At 38.1% G+C, this 15353-nt stretch overlaps 1 protein-coding gene across 3 annotated transcripts in view; it reads right to left on the reverse strand.

The window, feature by feature from the left end:
* Oatp30B (Organic anion transporting polypeptide 30B) overlaps window positions 1–15353 on the reverse strand; it is a 260401-nt gene that overhangs the window by 22410 nt on the left and 222638 nt on the right. For all 3 annotated transcript variants that reach the window (XM_083126930.1, XM_083126928.1, XM_083126931.1), the window contains one exon: window positions 896–1003. In XM_083126930.1, the coding sequence (XP_082983056.1) occupies window positions 896–1003 (108 nt within the window). The remainder of the gene's footprint in view (window positions 1–895; window positions 1004–15353) is intronic.

The following is a 15353-nucleotide window of genomic DNA, read 5'->3' on the forward strand; positions in this document are numbered from 1 at the left end:
CCTCAAAAAACATTGCTTAAATTTCAATATATCATATTCATGAAATAATTAACAAACATTATTGCAGCTGAAATGAAATTATATGTGAAAAATATATAATTTTTGGTTGACTTTCATTTTCCAGGGGGGGGGCACGGCCCCCTTTGCCCCCCTTCCGGACGCCCATGGTAATGCAGTAATAGTAATAAAATAATAATAATGTCCTAGCACAATTGAGTATTGTTTGGCATAATTTCACAGTTCAAACAGCACTTTTCATGGCTGAGTGGAGTTCCACTCTATCTCTCCCCTCCATGTTCAAGTAAGATGAGCAGGAAATGTGTTTTTGAGCAGGCCGTTGGAGGTTCCATAGCAATAGTTTATTAAGGAATTCTTCAGAGAAATCAATAGGTCTGGCAACACTAACGTGAGCTGGGCTGAAGGCTCCTTCCCCCTGTCTTTTTCCCCCACCCGCCAGCGCGATGGGGGTCTGCGCAGGTTTCTTTCCTTGTGGTTCCACTATACAAACAGTCCTGTACTATGTGCCTCAACTGGGAATAGAACCTGAAACCCATTATTACAAGGTGGCAATATTATCGCTATACACTTCATTCAATTCCCAGTTGAGGCATGTAGTACAGTGGTTCAGATTCGACTTAAACTATTGGTCCAGTCCCGATTTGTATTCATGTCAGCTTTAAAGAAAAATTCTGAACTAGTTCCAACATATTAGCTGAAGTTATATTTCTTATAATTCATGCTGGAGACCTACAAATATTGCAATGAAATTTGACTTGTAAATTTAATGATAAATAATATCTCCAATGGGTCTGAATCATTAACTTGAAACTAGAGGGAAGAATTTATGCACTATGCATCCACCACCTATGAACGATTAAGAAAAAAGAAGTCTTACCTATACCAACAGGTGCACTAGAGAAGGAATCCATGTGGAATGATAAAAGGTATGCACCAAGAAGAAACCCACAGACTGGCCCAAATGCTGCCATACTGTACATAAAACCTAGAATAAAAAAAGAACCACAATTTTCAATAAAAGTATTAAAAATGTACGCTTTTAGGATGAATGCAAATAAATTTACTAGTGGCATATCATTAAAGTGAACAATTACAATTGGCGAGATGTTACAAAATTTACTAGGCTCCTTTGTGGAATAAAACAAATGTGTATACCACAGTACTTTACATTATGTTTGATTATTCCTTTTGTGCTGAGATGATAGTAATTCACAAAATGTACCTTGTACATAGAACCGTTGATTAACGAATTAAGATATATATATATATATATATATATATATATATATATATATATATATTAAGATACCTTGGCGCATATCACTCTATATATTTACACCAGTTGAGACATGTAACCCAAGGCGAGAAAAGGTTTTTATTTTTTTAATGTAGTGAACATGCTTTCACCTGTGCCAATATCGATCAAAAGTTACAAACCAAAGAGAAATAACAAAGCAGTTTGTATGTACGCACTGTGATTCAGAATATAGAATGATAAATGTTTGTGTCGAGCATTCTTTTCATTCCAAAGTGAATATTATTTTATGCATTATGTTAATTGGAGTAGGTGGAAAATAATTTAAAAAGTTTGTAAGAATAATTTCCTACTAGTTTGAAAGATTACGGGCCATATTATGTAATATCACAGATTCCTTTAACATTGAATGAGAATACAACACATTAATTACCTATTACTCGATCATCTGGTTAATTTTATTTCAATATATATTTGGTTTTTTGACATATTTTCAGTTTCCGTCAGTTCCGAAATTACATGCAGATATTTACAGGCCATAAACACAAACAAAACACGATCGAAAACACCTTCCTCCAGTTTCTGTTGCCAGGTCGTATGGCACGCGGGAAAAAGATCCACCTAACTAGGCGGAACTTCAAAATATACAACTGACCATCACCAAGAAGGCTTTTGAGTTGGGAGCGATGAGTCATCATACTCCCGCTTCTCTTAGGCGGCACTTGGTTAGGCTGAACTTTGGATGGATATGGTGCAACCGGCCATAAATTTACTAAAATAGGATACTATGTGGCTAGTTTTTGGGTTGGTTTGCTAGAATTAAAGGGCGGGATGCCACGGATTTTACATCCAAAAATCATTTTATCCCCAGCAAAGCAAAATTATTTTTATCCCTGCCAGGTATGTTTTTATCCCCCTCAAAGAAAATGGAATTCAAAGCATACAGTATACCAGTTCTTAACTGTAACAAACAGAACTGGAAAATTGTTCATGTCCATTAATTAATTGTCTGGTCATCAAAGATTTCCATGCCGAAAACTATGCAGACTTCTGGATTAAAGGAGGACCATTTTGCAACTGGCCAACCTCACCGAATATGTATTCAAGTGTTCACAAGAAACTTGTAGGTGGTTAAATAGACATTAAGTTTAAACCTGGCAATGGAAATTTGAATAAATTTTTCGGGGTTATTAATTCGATAGCTTTTTTTGTGTACGAGTTTGGGATTTCTTAGAATGTTAATGCACTGTTTCTAAATTAAGTCATAATTTAGTATTAAGTAAGATTTAATGATCTAGGTTCGAACCAATGTTCTAAGGTACTTATAGATTTATTTATTGGAATTTCCAGTACAGCAGAAGCCATTTTAAACCAGAAAGAAACAACCGCAAAGCAATATATTAGTTTACTGACTGGTTAACATATGTACAAATTTGCACACCCAAAATACTTACTTCCCAAAATGAAATCACAAATACACCACTGAGTGGACCAACGGCGCCAGCAGGTGGGAGGGGACACTATATCCCCCACGAGATATCTGGGAAACGGTCATGCAATTCGAATGATGAAATTATAGCAACATTTTTTTGCAAATAATATTGTTTTCTGCGATTGACAGGATGTCAGTTACAGGAATTAAATCTATGTCCAACAAAATAACGAAAGAACGTTTTGTCAAGAGACATTAGAATCATGTTGACTGCCGTAACTAGGGGTGTGCAGGATGGAAAAATTTTGGTCGGGATGGGATTTGAAAGGAAATACATATTAATAATTCTGACGTTCGGGTCTGAAAAAATTGCCCATTTCCCGATCAGGTCTGAAAATTTTCGGGACGGTAAATTTTCGAATTATCCCGATTAAATCTCGAACTGTTCACACTATTTTCTCTTCAAGTGATTGTTTTTCAACTTCTGGAATAAAAACTGTTAATTTCAAGAAATTTCAAACATTTATAGGGCAGAAAATATCAAGAATTAGCCTCTTTTAAATAAGATCCTTTGGAATTTCTCAGATGTTCGGAATTTCGAAAAGTCGAGATCTAACCTCGATAATTCACACAACGTCATTTTCAATTATTACTTTTTTTACACTACCCTTCGGCATGTAAAAACATGGATCAGAGGTAGCCTACATACCATGAAGGACAGTAGATTAGGTGATATCTGATTAATATCTGTCTTTTGTGAAAAAGTACAAAAAGACGAAAAACTGTCCATCAACGAAGTGATAGATGTTCATGAAAAGAAAGTGAGGCGAATTCAGTTTCTATCTCGTAGATAGCAGACTGGAGTTTGAACTTGCATACAGCGCAAAAGTATTTTTAATTCAGTTTGAATTTTATGATTTGTAAAGTAATAATAATAATAATAATAATAATAATAATAATAATGCAGCAATAATAATAATTAATAATAACAATAATAGCAAAAACAACAATAATACAAGTTTCTATGACTGAAGGGCAGGACCTGATATCTCACTGAGAAAAAATCGTGCAGGAGGCTTTGGAGTGGACATCCCCCCCCCCAAGGCAAAAAGTATCGAAAATTATTAATAATTACGCCTAAAATGTCTGCTCAAGTTAAACATAAGCAACTCGAGTTGAGCTTCAGTAGGGAAAACAGGCAATGTATTGTTTGAACTCTGAACTTTTTCCATCCCCCGTGGGAGAAAATAGCCACAGATGAAGTTCTCAATGAAATATAGAGTCAAATCGGTTGCAAATTCAGTTCACGCTTGTGCCATTTCTCACACTAGAAGTGTCTTCTTTCATTTTGGCGCGAACTGCACGCAGCGCCATCTGCGAATAAAGCTCAAGCAAGAAGTTCGAGGGCGACTGTTGACCCAAATTCCTCGCGAAATGAATGCCAACGTACTTCCGAGCAAAGAGCAAACATCTCCGGTAATGATTAAATTTACACGATTACGCAAGCTCCTTGCGTCGTTGCAGATCCAGACTCCGTAAGTTATGACGTCACGAGGGGAAAACTTCGAATGTGAACACGGCAAGCGCCACTTCCGTAACCAGGCATTGCACTGCATTCTTCCCACTGTTGCCATCTTAGATCTTTCGGAGCCAGATATTTCCCTATCGCACTCTTGCTCAGTTCTTAAAATGAGGAAAATGAAAATTTATACAGCAACTAGACATGTCCGGTGACTGATATCTTATTGAATTTGACTTTAAACCTACATACCTAAAATTGGTGATAAGATATATTTCATAACATGATCTGGCAACACTGTTTCTTCCCACGGGCTCCCAACGTCACGGCACTCGGGGGAAGGAGCCCGAGGGCGACTCTTATGAATAATATAAGGAAGATACCTCCATTGCCCACTCATTGCTACGTGCAACGCTCAGGAATCTCCCATCAGAAGGGAACGGGGCTTATGGGAACAAACTCTCCTAACTGATCTCGTAAATTCCTCTTTTATTAATGGCGATAACCTACTTCCCTTTAATGCAAGATGCAAAAAGATACGTAATGAGATTTTGTCTTCAGAACAAAAGCAATTTGTCTTGAAGCAAAACACGAAATTAAGCCACCAACAGAGATGGTTTCCAGACGAGGCGAGCCTTGTTAGGATCTGTCTCGAAATATATATACACAGGGTGATTCAGTTAAAAAGTATGCAAAAAGGAAACAGGAAATAGATTATGCTCTACTGAATAATCTGGGATAGGAAACCTAGTTCGGAGAGGCCAGCGCAACGAGATATGGGCTGAAACAAGTCGAGCTCTGGCACGTACCGTCCACTACAAGAATGACATATATGGACAGGTGATGACACTGCTGACTTACAATGAGAAGCGACATTTATTGGCATTGATTTAAGCGCATGACTTACATGCTTGACATTTGGAAACTGGTGTCATAGCATTGACAAACAGGTGTTAACAACGTGCAATTAGGTGTCTCGCAACAGTTGTTCAAAATGGCCGCGGCCAAGCAGAATGCAAGCATGACAGCAGTGTACAAGATTCTGTCGCACCCTTTAAAATATTCCCTGCGTGTTACGAATCATATCACAATCGGCGGCAATTCCTGGAAACTAATTCCATGTCCGTGTCCACTTATAAACAAGCGATTTGAGATATCCCAAGACGAAGTATCGAGTAGATTCACGTCGGGTGACCTCTCAGGCCAGGTAATAAAGCCTCCCTATTCAATGCAGCGAACAGGAAAAGTAATATCCAGATCGTTGCTGACATCCACTACTTATCTCGGTATGCACGCTTCTCCGACTCTAGATTCCCTATCTCAAATTGTTCAGTGGTGAATCACCAATTTTCTGTTTCATTTTTGCACGTTGAGTAACGCGGAAGCGGAAGTCCCTGGTTTATTTAAAGATACCAGGATACTAAGCGCATACCCTCGAATGTATGCGAGTGGAGGCGGGATTACTTTGGAGAATCCATCCTTTCCTTCTTTCCTCTTCGTTTCTTTCTTCTTCAGTTTTGCACGCTTTTACTGAAACACCCTGTATATAATAAAATCAAATCAAAGTAAGGGAAAGGGCATTAATGCAACAATACCGAGCTCTTAAACCATCGAAATTTTGGTTACACGAGTTTCGAACAATCCTGTAGACTACTGATATAGTTACTTCATTGATTAAGTTTGTGTTTTAGGTCCACTTTATACACAGATAGGCTCATCGGGACCGGACCTACAGTTTAAATTGGGATCCGAACCACCATGTGCCACCACCGGGAATCGAACTCGGGAACCCTTGATTACAAGGCGACGACGTTACCATTATGCAATCGGGAAGGCCCAGATAGTTACTTAAGAACACCAGCCTGCATGACTTTGGATTGTGACAGAAAGAGGCAAGGATTTGCGTCAGTCTCAACACGCCATCCAGTAATTAGATGAACCAGTGTTGGGGTCGACTGCTACAATGATGCTGAATGCATCAAACGCAATTAAGATGTATCCCGTTTCCAGCAAACGCATCAAACAAGATAAGAGACGGATGCTGCGGGATGAAGCTAAGGGCATTCAAGAGAAGTAACGAGCATCCTTCTTTTGAATCTCCACGGCGCATGCGCTGCGATAATCAAAGCACCATGATTACAGAGCGCTCTGAAAGGAAACTGCGATCCCTTAATTAAAGGTCCCTAACAAGATACAAATCTTATAGTCTATGGAATGGGAAGGGCGTCAGTCTTGGATCAGCCTAGAAGAGAGGGACAAGATGAAACAGCGAGGCTGTTACAAGGCCCTGGATTAAGGTCTTGTCTCTTGTGGGGCGGAGGCAGGATGAGGAATCTTGGGGATGTGTATGGAGTGCGAAGCTTTTATCACTGAAAAACCAGCTGAATTTATGTATTTGTTTAGCCCTATATGCAGTGACTCAGATCATTTGTATTATTTCTGGTTTGAAATAAGGTTAGGGTAATGTGCAATGCGCTTCGAAGCCAGAAGTCTCAGGTTTGAATCCCCGTCAAGCATGGTTCTATCACTGAGTTTGTCCCATCACCATTTTATCAATTGTTCATCTTCATCTTGCGATCAACCCAAGACGTTTAAGACTGTATATCATGGAAAGGCCTTTTCCGAATTCGCCTTTCTTCTGCCGATAGAGCGCGCACAGGGTTTACACCACCAGATGTTTTGTCCAGGAGCGCTTCGCGAGGCCCTCAAGAACACGCCTCCTCCGGTACGCGGGCAGTTAGTGATTGACAGGTCGTAAAACCCTTGTCAATTCTTTCCTCAGACATGTCCTAGGTTTTGCTGTTCGGGTCGATTGGCATCTTCATTGCCAAAAGCTGATCTTACCATTTCGTGTCAAAAGTCCAGACGATAATATAGAGTCCTGCAGCAACAATATGTCGCTTGTAACGTACATAATTGTGAGAGCTTCTCTTCAACGAATAAGGATTCCCAGTATTCTACTGGGAATCCTTACGACAGCAGGGGTCCCGGGTTCGAATCACGAGTAAGACATGGATGTTTATGTTCTGAATGTGAATGTTAAAAAATATGGAACTGAGTAAATACTGATATATGAGAAAAGCAGATAAAATATGACATCGGACTGCCACGTAGTAAACCCAGGTTTCGATTCTCAGTGTGAATGATTTCAAGCGGAAAATTTTCCAACATTATCCTTGCATAAAACCGACTCTGTGAATGTATTTGATCTATTTTTATAAAACTTTCACTGATACGCAATATATGCGTTAATTTAATCAAACTTGCATATTTTAATTAATATTAGGTATAAAGCAAAATATGGCCATTTAATACCATGTGGTCCAAAAAGATATTAATTGAGAAAATGGTCAACTTTTTCTATTTATATAGCCTATATTTTTGTTGTTGTAACCCCTATGCAAGGGTAGTATTTTCCTTTATATGACTTCGTTTAAAAATTGCGGCCCTGTTTGACTTATGATTTGCGGCATTTGTAGACAGTTGCGGTAATTATGATAACTCATCTAAGAAAAATGATAGCTTGGGTAAAAAACATTGTTTTCAGTACATTTCAAGCTACATTGTATGTTTCGCGTATTTTTTCAACATATTGATTTTGACCAAAATTCAAAGTTTAGGATATTTTTATTAGGGAAGTTATGTAATATCAGAGTATTTCGGCTGAATTACTGTTATAGCTCTTTGATCGTTTCTTGATTCTCTTTTTCAAAATTTTGAGCCCAGACGTCTCCGATCGGGGAGCTAAAAAACTTGATATTTACAGCGTAAAGATTACTCTATGACTGGTACCTGTGAAACAAAAAAATCCAGATTGATATTTCATGGATAACAAACCTACAACAGGGGAGAGATTGGTCAAAAACAGGCATATTACATTATTATTTACAAAGAAATGTTTGCTTTTTAATAATCATGTAATTAGAGTTATTGTGTTTATTAATTACATCCTGCGAATGGCGTAATTTGTCCGTTAGTACTGTTACGAATTAAATTTTCCTTTTTCTTTATCCCATTAGTTATGAAGAACTTCATCCCGGCTCGACAAATGTCACAAGGTCTTCAAACTAGAAAATAGACTGCTTTATGCCAAATTTAAGTCAGATTACGTGTCAGTAAGCAGTTTTTTTACCTGTCTAGACCCCTACTTCAACTGCGACATTTGTCCGAACGGGAAGTTTACCGATTCTGGCCTATGTTAACTTATTCTTTATAGAATTACAACAAAATTGGTTGCTTTGTTATTTTATTGTAATTTTGAAAAATCCAATTATGTATAAAAAGATGTTTTGTTACTATAATTAACTACTTGTATTTGAAAGAAATTGGTAAAGCCACCCACCTGCATTATGCAATGTGTTTTGATGGTGTATTGGTGGATGGGTGGTGGTGGCTCTTTGCATATTCACAGTCTCGCTTATTTATAGACGCGATGCAAATCGTCTCTATGCTCCCACGTAGTTATATAGTACAGTCCCTTGTACGTAGATGCAGCCCATGCAGTGGGAGAATCCACTTTCCTCACCCTCTCCTCCGGGAATCGAACGGCAGTCAACCTCTCCTATCGACTGTCTTTATCCTCCCAAAAATAATTTCCGAAATAAATTATGACCGATTTTGAATCAGGTGCAACACAAACAACATTGGAGATATTGAATCGGTAGAGAAAACCCGATTTGTAGGTTGTAAACTTATATTGGCTCCCGAGCGTTCGTGTATATAAACACAACCCCCACCCACCACCCCCAAATTTTTATAATTCTCGGCATTGAATTAATAATGGAGGTTAGTATATTGAATCTTTAACCCGAAATTCATTATAAAATTTTAAAATGAATTCTTAATGATTTTTTGATTTGGTGTTTTAAGTCCACTTTATGCACAGTAAGGCTAATCGGGACTGGGCCAGGCATGGAACCCGGGATCCCTTGATTACAAGGCGACGACGCTACCACTGCGCCATCGAGGATGCTCAATTTTTAATGGGGATGTAATTCAAATTATTAATATTACAAAAGCCTCCCCGCTATTTATTCCATCCTGTTTAATGATTACGAAAGATTGTTGTTTCAATTTAGCATGTAGAAGGATTCGAACAGGTGTACCAGCCAGATTAAATAGGCGTTATCTTCCAACGTTTTGAGCACATACATAGCAACATCATCTCATCCCTGAAGATGAGAGCAATGTATACGATGGAAGCTAACGTCGATTGACGTCGCCAGGAAAGCTACAACTCCTATGTAGAAGGGTGGAAATACAAACGAGTTGGATGAGATAATTGAGGAAATTAATGAATGATAAGTCTGATGAGATGGAGGCCAAATATATATATATATATATATATATATATATATATATATATATATATATATATATATACATAAGAAGATAAAGTGCCTACTGGCAAGAGCTAAATATAATAAGATATTAGATGGAAAATACAAAAATTGATTTAGTAATAATTAGAGGTTATTGTAAGCGTAAAACATTGATGAATGAAAAATATGTTTTGATATGTTTAATAAGTTATGATTAGGGTGCGGATTTATAGGCAATTTTTTCTATCTATCTATCCATCTATCAATCAATCAATCATATGTTTTGTCACTGCTTTTTACCTACTAACTATTCATACTGTGCTTCAAAAGCTGCTTACTTTTAGGGATATTTGATATCGAAGCAACACGCGACAAGCGACACGTGTCTCTTGGTAACTGGCTCTCAGTAATAAACGCAATCAACCATTCAGCTTGTGTTGTCTGTTGCTTGTGTGTCCCTAGGACTGAGTTATTTTTCATACCATCCATCTTATCGCCCTTGTCTGTTGTTCGCGCATGCACAGTGAATATTTTGCTTTAGACGGCGTGAAATATCCATGTCGCTTGATTGAACGCAGGTTTGTGTGACATGTTATCCTACAGCTGTGTGAAACGTGACAGGAACTGTTAATTTAAAGGAATGCCTTTCTCATTGTACATTGCATGAAATGAAACTGTGTATTTTCAGAATGTTGAAATTACTAAAGGACAGGGGTTCGAGGCTGAGAGCTTGAGTATAAATTCCTCGTAAGTAGGGGTAGTTAAAGTGTTTGTTTAATCGGGTTGGCCTGGATCTCAGGATACCAAGAATATAATGTTGAGGATTGCCTGCACTGCCCTAAGTCCTAGCTTGGCTACCTTAGTAATATTAGACGAACATTGATTGGATTGTTCTCTAGACGAACCAGTATCTTTTTATCTTCGTATATTAAAAACAATAACTACTATATTCAAGGTCTGGTGTTCAAATTTCCTGCCGATCGGAAGTATTCTGGTGGGAAATAAATATTTACAGTCTAACTTATAAACAGTGGGTGGATTTTCTTTACACCTACCATGAGATGGGTTGATGCCCCGACTACGGGAGAGGGATAGAGGAGTTTCTAGGAACGCAAACCATTTCCAAAAATAAAATGGTCGCTACGCTGCGCCGCTGTTATTGTTGTTAGTTTTATGACAGTTTTGCCATTCGCCAGCTTTACTGATCTTCAAATTTAACAAGTATTATTTATATATTTTATTCAATTTCTGTTATTTAGCGTCATTTTTTAGCCAACTTTGGCTAATCGCGACGATGATGATGAAGGGACGCCACCAAGGTCTAGTATATTATTGTTGTTTTATTTAATGAGTTTTAATTGTTTCATCATTTCACAATTTGTAATATGTAAATATCATAAACCATTGCATAAGAAGAAAGTATCGAAAGACACGCATAAAATGTCGGTTCTTAGTAGTGCGGGGGAAAGGGAGGCACCAAACGACAATCCTGCCCAGCGACTGATCTATGGGGCTGGTTTCAACTCGTGAACCTCGTAGAACGGAATTCGCCTGATTATGTGAAATGACGGCGCACAGGTTCACAGTTGACACTTACGATTCATCTTTATGATTGTAATTTCGATTATGATAATCTGTAAATAATGAAGTAGATAAATAACGTTCAGGTATGTTTAAAGTAGTCGAGACCCAGAGTATGAAATACTAATGAAAAAAATGAAACCTGCAGAAATGAGGTAACGGCGAAGAAGAAGAAAGATCATCCGTGTTAGATGTAGTGAAACAGCAGTATTTGTTGGTGTTTACCATAAATGTGGAAGAACTGCGCAATTAACATAAAATTTCTTGCCCGATCATTTAGCCATACCATAGAGGTGTACCATTAAAATTCCTTTGAATTATTATTACTTTTCAAACAATGTATTTATATTTATTTATTTCGTCTTCTTTTACATGGCGAAGTTAAGGCTGTGGAGCCTTTTCTTCCACTTGACCATGTTTACAAAAAAAATGAATGTGAAATAATTAAAATATTGAAAGAGAAAGAAAGAAAAAAAATATAAAATCAAAAGCTGCTTACTTTTAGGGATATTTGTTATCGAAGCAACACGCGACAAGCGACACGTGTCTCTTGGTAACTGGCTCTCAGTAATAAATGCAATCAACCATTCAGCTTGTGTTGTCTGTTGCTTGTGTGTCCCTAGGACTGAGTTCTTTTCCATACCGTCCATCGTGTCGCCCTGGCCTGTTGTTCGCGCATGCACAGTTAATATTTTGCTTCAGACGGCGTGAAATATCCGTGTCGCTTGAGGATTTCACCAATTGAACGCAGGCTTGTGTGACATGTTATTCTACAGCTGTGTGAAACGTAGCTGTTGACTGGATTGTTCTCTGGAGGTATGTGTCCCTTGTCACTTCGGTCTGCAGCTACATTGAGAAACGTTGCTGTTGACTGGCTCGTTCCCAAGCGACACGGAACATTCACATCAAGCAACAAGAGCCTATTCAGTTTAAAGCAAAACATGAACGAACAACAAACAGAGTCGACATGATACACGATATTGAGAGAAAGTCCCAGTCCGAGCGACATGCGACACGAGAAGCTTATTTCAGTCATGAACAAGCTATGAAGATGTAATTGAATTCATTGTCACTCGCCCTCTTAGGGAGAACTCACACCGAAGCGACACGCAACATATGTCGCTTGGGAACGAGCCAATCAGCAGCAACGTTTCACACCGTAGCGACATGGCAGGCCGCACATGCCTACGCTCGATTGGCGAAATTCTCAAGCGACACGTGTCGCCGGTCACTTGTCGTTCCGGTGTGTTTTCTCCCTCCATCACGATTAATGTATTCACATAATATCCAAAGTAAAATATTAATGAAACTAGAATTAAAAAAATTGCAAGATGTAGGTTCCATTATTATAACATAACATTATATATAGTATAATTGAATGTGCAGTGAATTATTTTTAAAATTTAAATATCTACCTTCAGCATAGTTGTCTTACCTCTTTATGAAATATATCGGTGTTCTCTAAATGTGAATGTATTTCCCAAGCGTGTTCTTTGTATAGACACAAATTGTATTTTTAAAATGCGTTGAAGTTAATGTGACTATAATTGAAATTATATTCAGAGATCGAGACGAAAACGAGAGAGCGTTTACATAACCCGGGACAAGAACAAGATTTACAGTTTGAAAGAGGACCAGACTGACTGTCTGACTTCCTCTCGCTGTAATTTCTGTAGGGCCTCCCAAGGCATGTATCTAGAAATACACCGAACCAAGTGTGTCAGGAAAAATAATAATATGATGTTTAAGTTAAAATTATATTATTATCACATAAATAGGTAAAAAGATCGAATAACAGCACGTATTCATTATCTAGCTTACCTGTAGTTAAGATCGGCATAATTTGCATAAAAACAAGTGCCGTGGCAAAGAAATTCATTTCAAATTGATGAAGAATTGAATATTTATTGAATAAAAGAGAATGTTAGATCCGGTTAGCGAAAAGTAAAGTTCCTGATTAATATTTTATGTATATTGTTATAAATAGTAGCGTGCAATCATAAATCTTTGGTAATTGGTACTGTCCTTCTAAGCCCCCTAATTCCAATCTTTCTTCCAATAAGTTCAAAGAGTGGGCCTCCTCGATGGCGCAGTGGTATCGTCGTTGCCTTGTAATCAAGGAATCCCGGGTTGTATACCCGGTGGATGCAAGTAGTTGTTCGAATCTCACTTTAAGCTGTAAGTCCAGTCCCGATTAGCCTTTCTGTGCAAAAAGTGGACTTAGAAACAACAAATCAATCAATAAGTTCATAGGAAATTATAACCATCGATTATGTAATAAATGCTACACAAATATATTTTCATTATTTAATTTTTTCACTTGGTAAGTCTTTCTTGGGGAGGGCTCCGGACCCCTCCCCAAATAAGTCCTTGAGTTTCCATGGAATTAGTAGTAATTATCTGGACTTGTATTCAAGGGGTCTCACGTTCGATCCCCGGTAGAACTACACAGTGGTCTGGATCCCACTTTATCCTGTAGCCCCAGTCCCGATTACCCTATTTGAGCATGTAATTGACTTAAAACAAATTTAATTTTGCTATAATTTATGTAAGATTCAATTGGGACAGTCTCTGTATTAATGTATTTATTATTTTGGAAAATAGAAATAAGACAAATGAAACACAATGAAAAAACAGCCGGGTGAAGGAAATCAACTTTGGATTTTCCGAAATGGTCGGAGCACGGTCAAAAGCTGCCTCCAAGGGAAAAGACAATGCCAAGGGTAGAAGAAGAAGTTTTCCAAGCCACGCCCACAGTAGTAAAACCTGGTCAGAGTCATCTATCGGCAGACGGCTGAACTTGTAGGATTTGAAAATAACCTCGCCAGCCGATGGCCAGCCTCGCCACGGCTCGAATAAAGCCATTCTCAAAGGTGTTTGAAAATGCATATCAATGTTTGCAATGGCGTATTGTCACAATGGGCCTCTCAATTTGAAAAACAAAAAAATCAGTTTACTCAGGAAGGGTGCAAGAAAGCCTTGCAAGGTTTAATTTTTACAGTAACTTAGAATCGGGCTCTATACGCCGATACAAAAACTGAGATATTTGACAGCTAATATCTATTAAAATATGGAAGTGATAAAAAAATTTCGATAATCACTGTTAAGATTCATCCTTTCTGATCAATTCACCACAAAGCTCATTCAAATGCCTCAAATAGTTTTCGAGTAAAAGTTTTCTGAATGAAGGTCTGTTTTTCCGCTGCCCATGATATGGCCTCTTAAAGGCGATGTGAAACAACAAAATTAGAAATAGAAACGATTGATACATTTTTTTATTACTACGCGTAGTGGATTTTGGACGCATACACAAGGAATATAATGTTAATACTTAACTAATATAAGATAATACTGCATAATCAGAATATAATGACAAAGACAGTAAAAAGATCAGTTACAACACTCAGTGTTAGTAATCATGGTGGTTCATGAGGCGCCCGCAGCTTCAGTGGAACTCCTTCGAGAGACGCACAAGATCACGAAGAGACAAGGGAACAAGCGAATGCATTTGAAGAAGTATTGCCTGTTGTTCCAACTGCATCTGTTTCCAACTACTATCTCCAAGCGGAAACCGTAAGCCCAAGTAAAGTAAAGATAAAGTTCCCCGTGCATGCAGCACAGTGCCATGAAGGCATATCGTTCAAAAAGCTTCAGGTACCAAAAGATCCAAGGTTGCTAAGAAACCTTCTCAACCGAAAGATTTGAAGAGTAAACAACAAAAAAATAAAGTAGAAGAATGTTCAAGTTCATCGGAAATCAATGAAGACGAATTGTCTCTCTTTCTCTTTCTGTGTGTATGTTTGTGTGTGTGTGTGTCAGAGAGAGAGAGAGAGATACAGCAACTTTAGAATATAGCACAAACATTATAAGATACATTCCCTTGGAGTACCTGCTCCAATGTATCTGCAAATTCCTTACATGTGGGCCTCGGGGAAAACAGATGATCGAAGAACGCCGAGAAATTGAACAGCGACTAATTCAGCGCTACCCGGAGACTGTCACAGCCTGGTACGAAGAAAAGAGGGGGATGAAGCACACGATATGCTCGTCGTCCCTTAGATTTCAGCCATACCGATACTACGATTTCCACATAGGCATTTAGGTGAAGCATTGTAGGAACGTTATCATCTTCTAGGAAACGGTAAGAAAAAGAAAATTTGAAGAGTAAATCTGCGGCTGTAATTGGTAATACCATTAACACATTTTATCAGCGACTGACGTCCTTCC

This window comes from Lepisma saccharinum, chromosome 8, assembly GCF_977018435.1.
Source record: "Lepisma saccharinum chromosome 8, izLepSacc3.1, whole genome shotgun sequence".
NCBI classification, from domain to species: Eukaryota; Metazoa; Arthropoda; class Insecta; order Zygentoma; family Lepismatidae; genus Lepisma; species Lepisma saccharinum.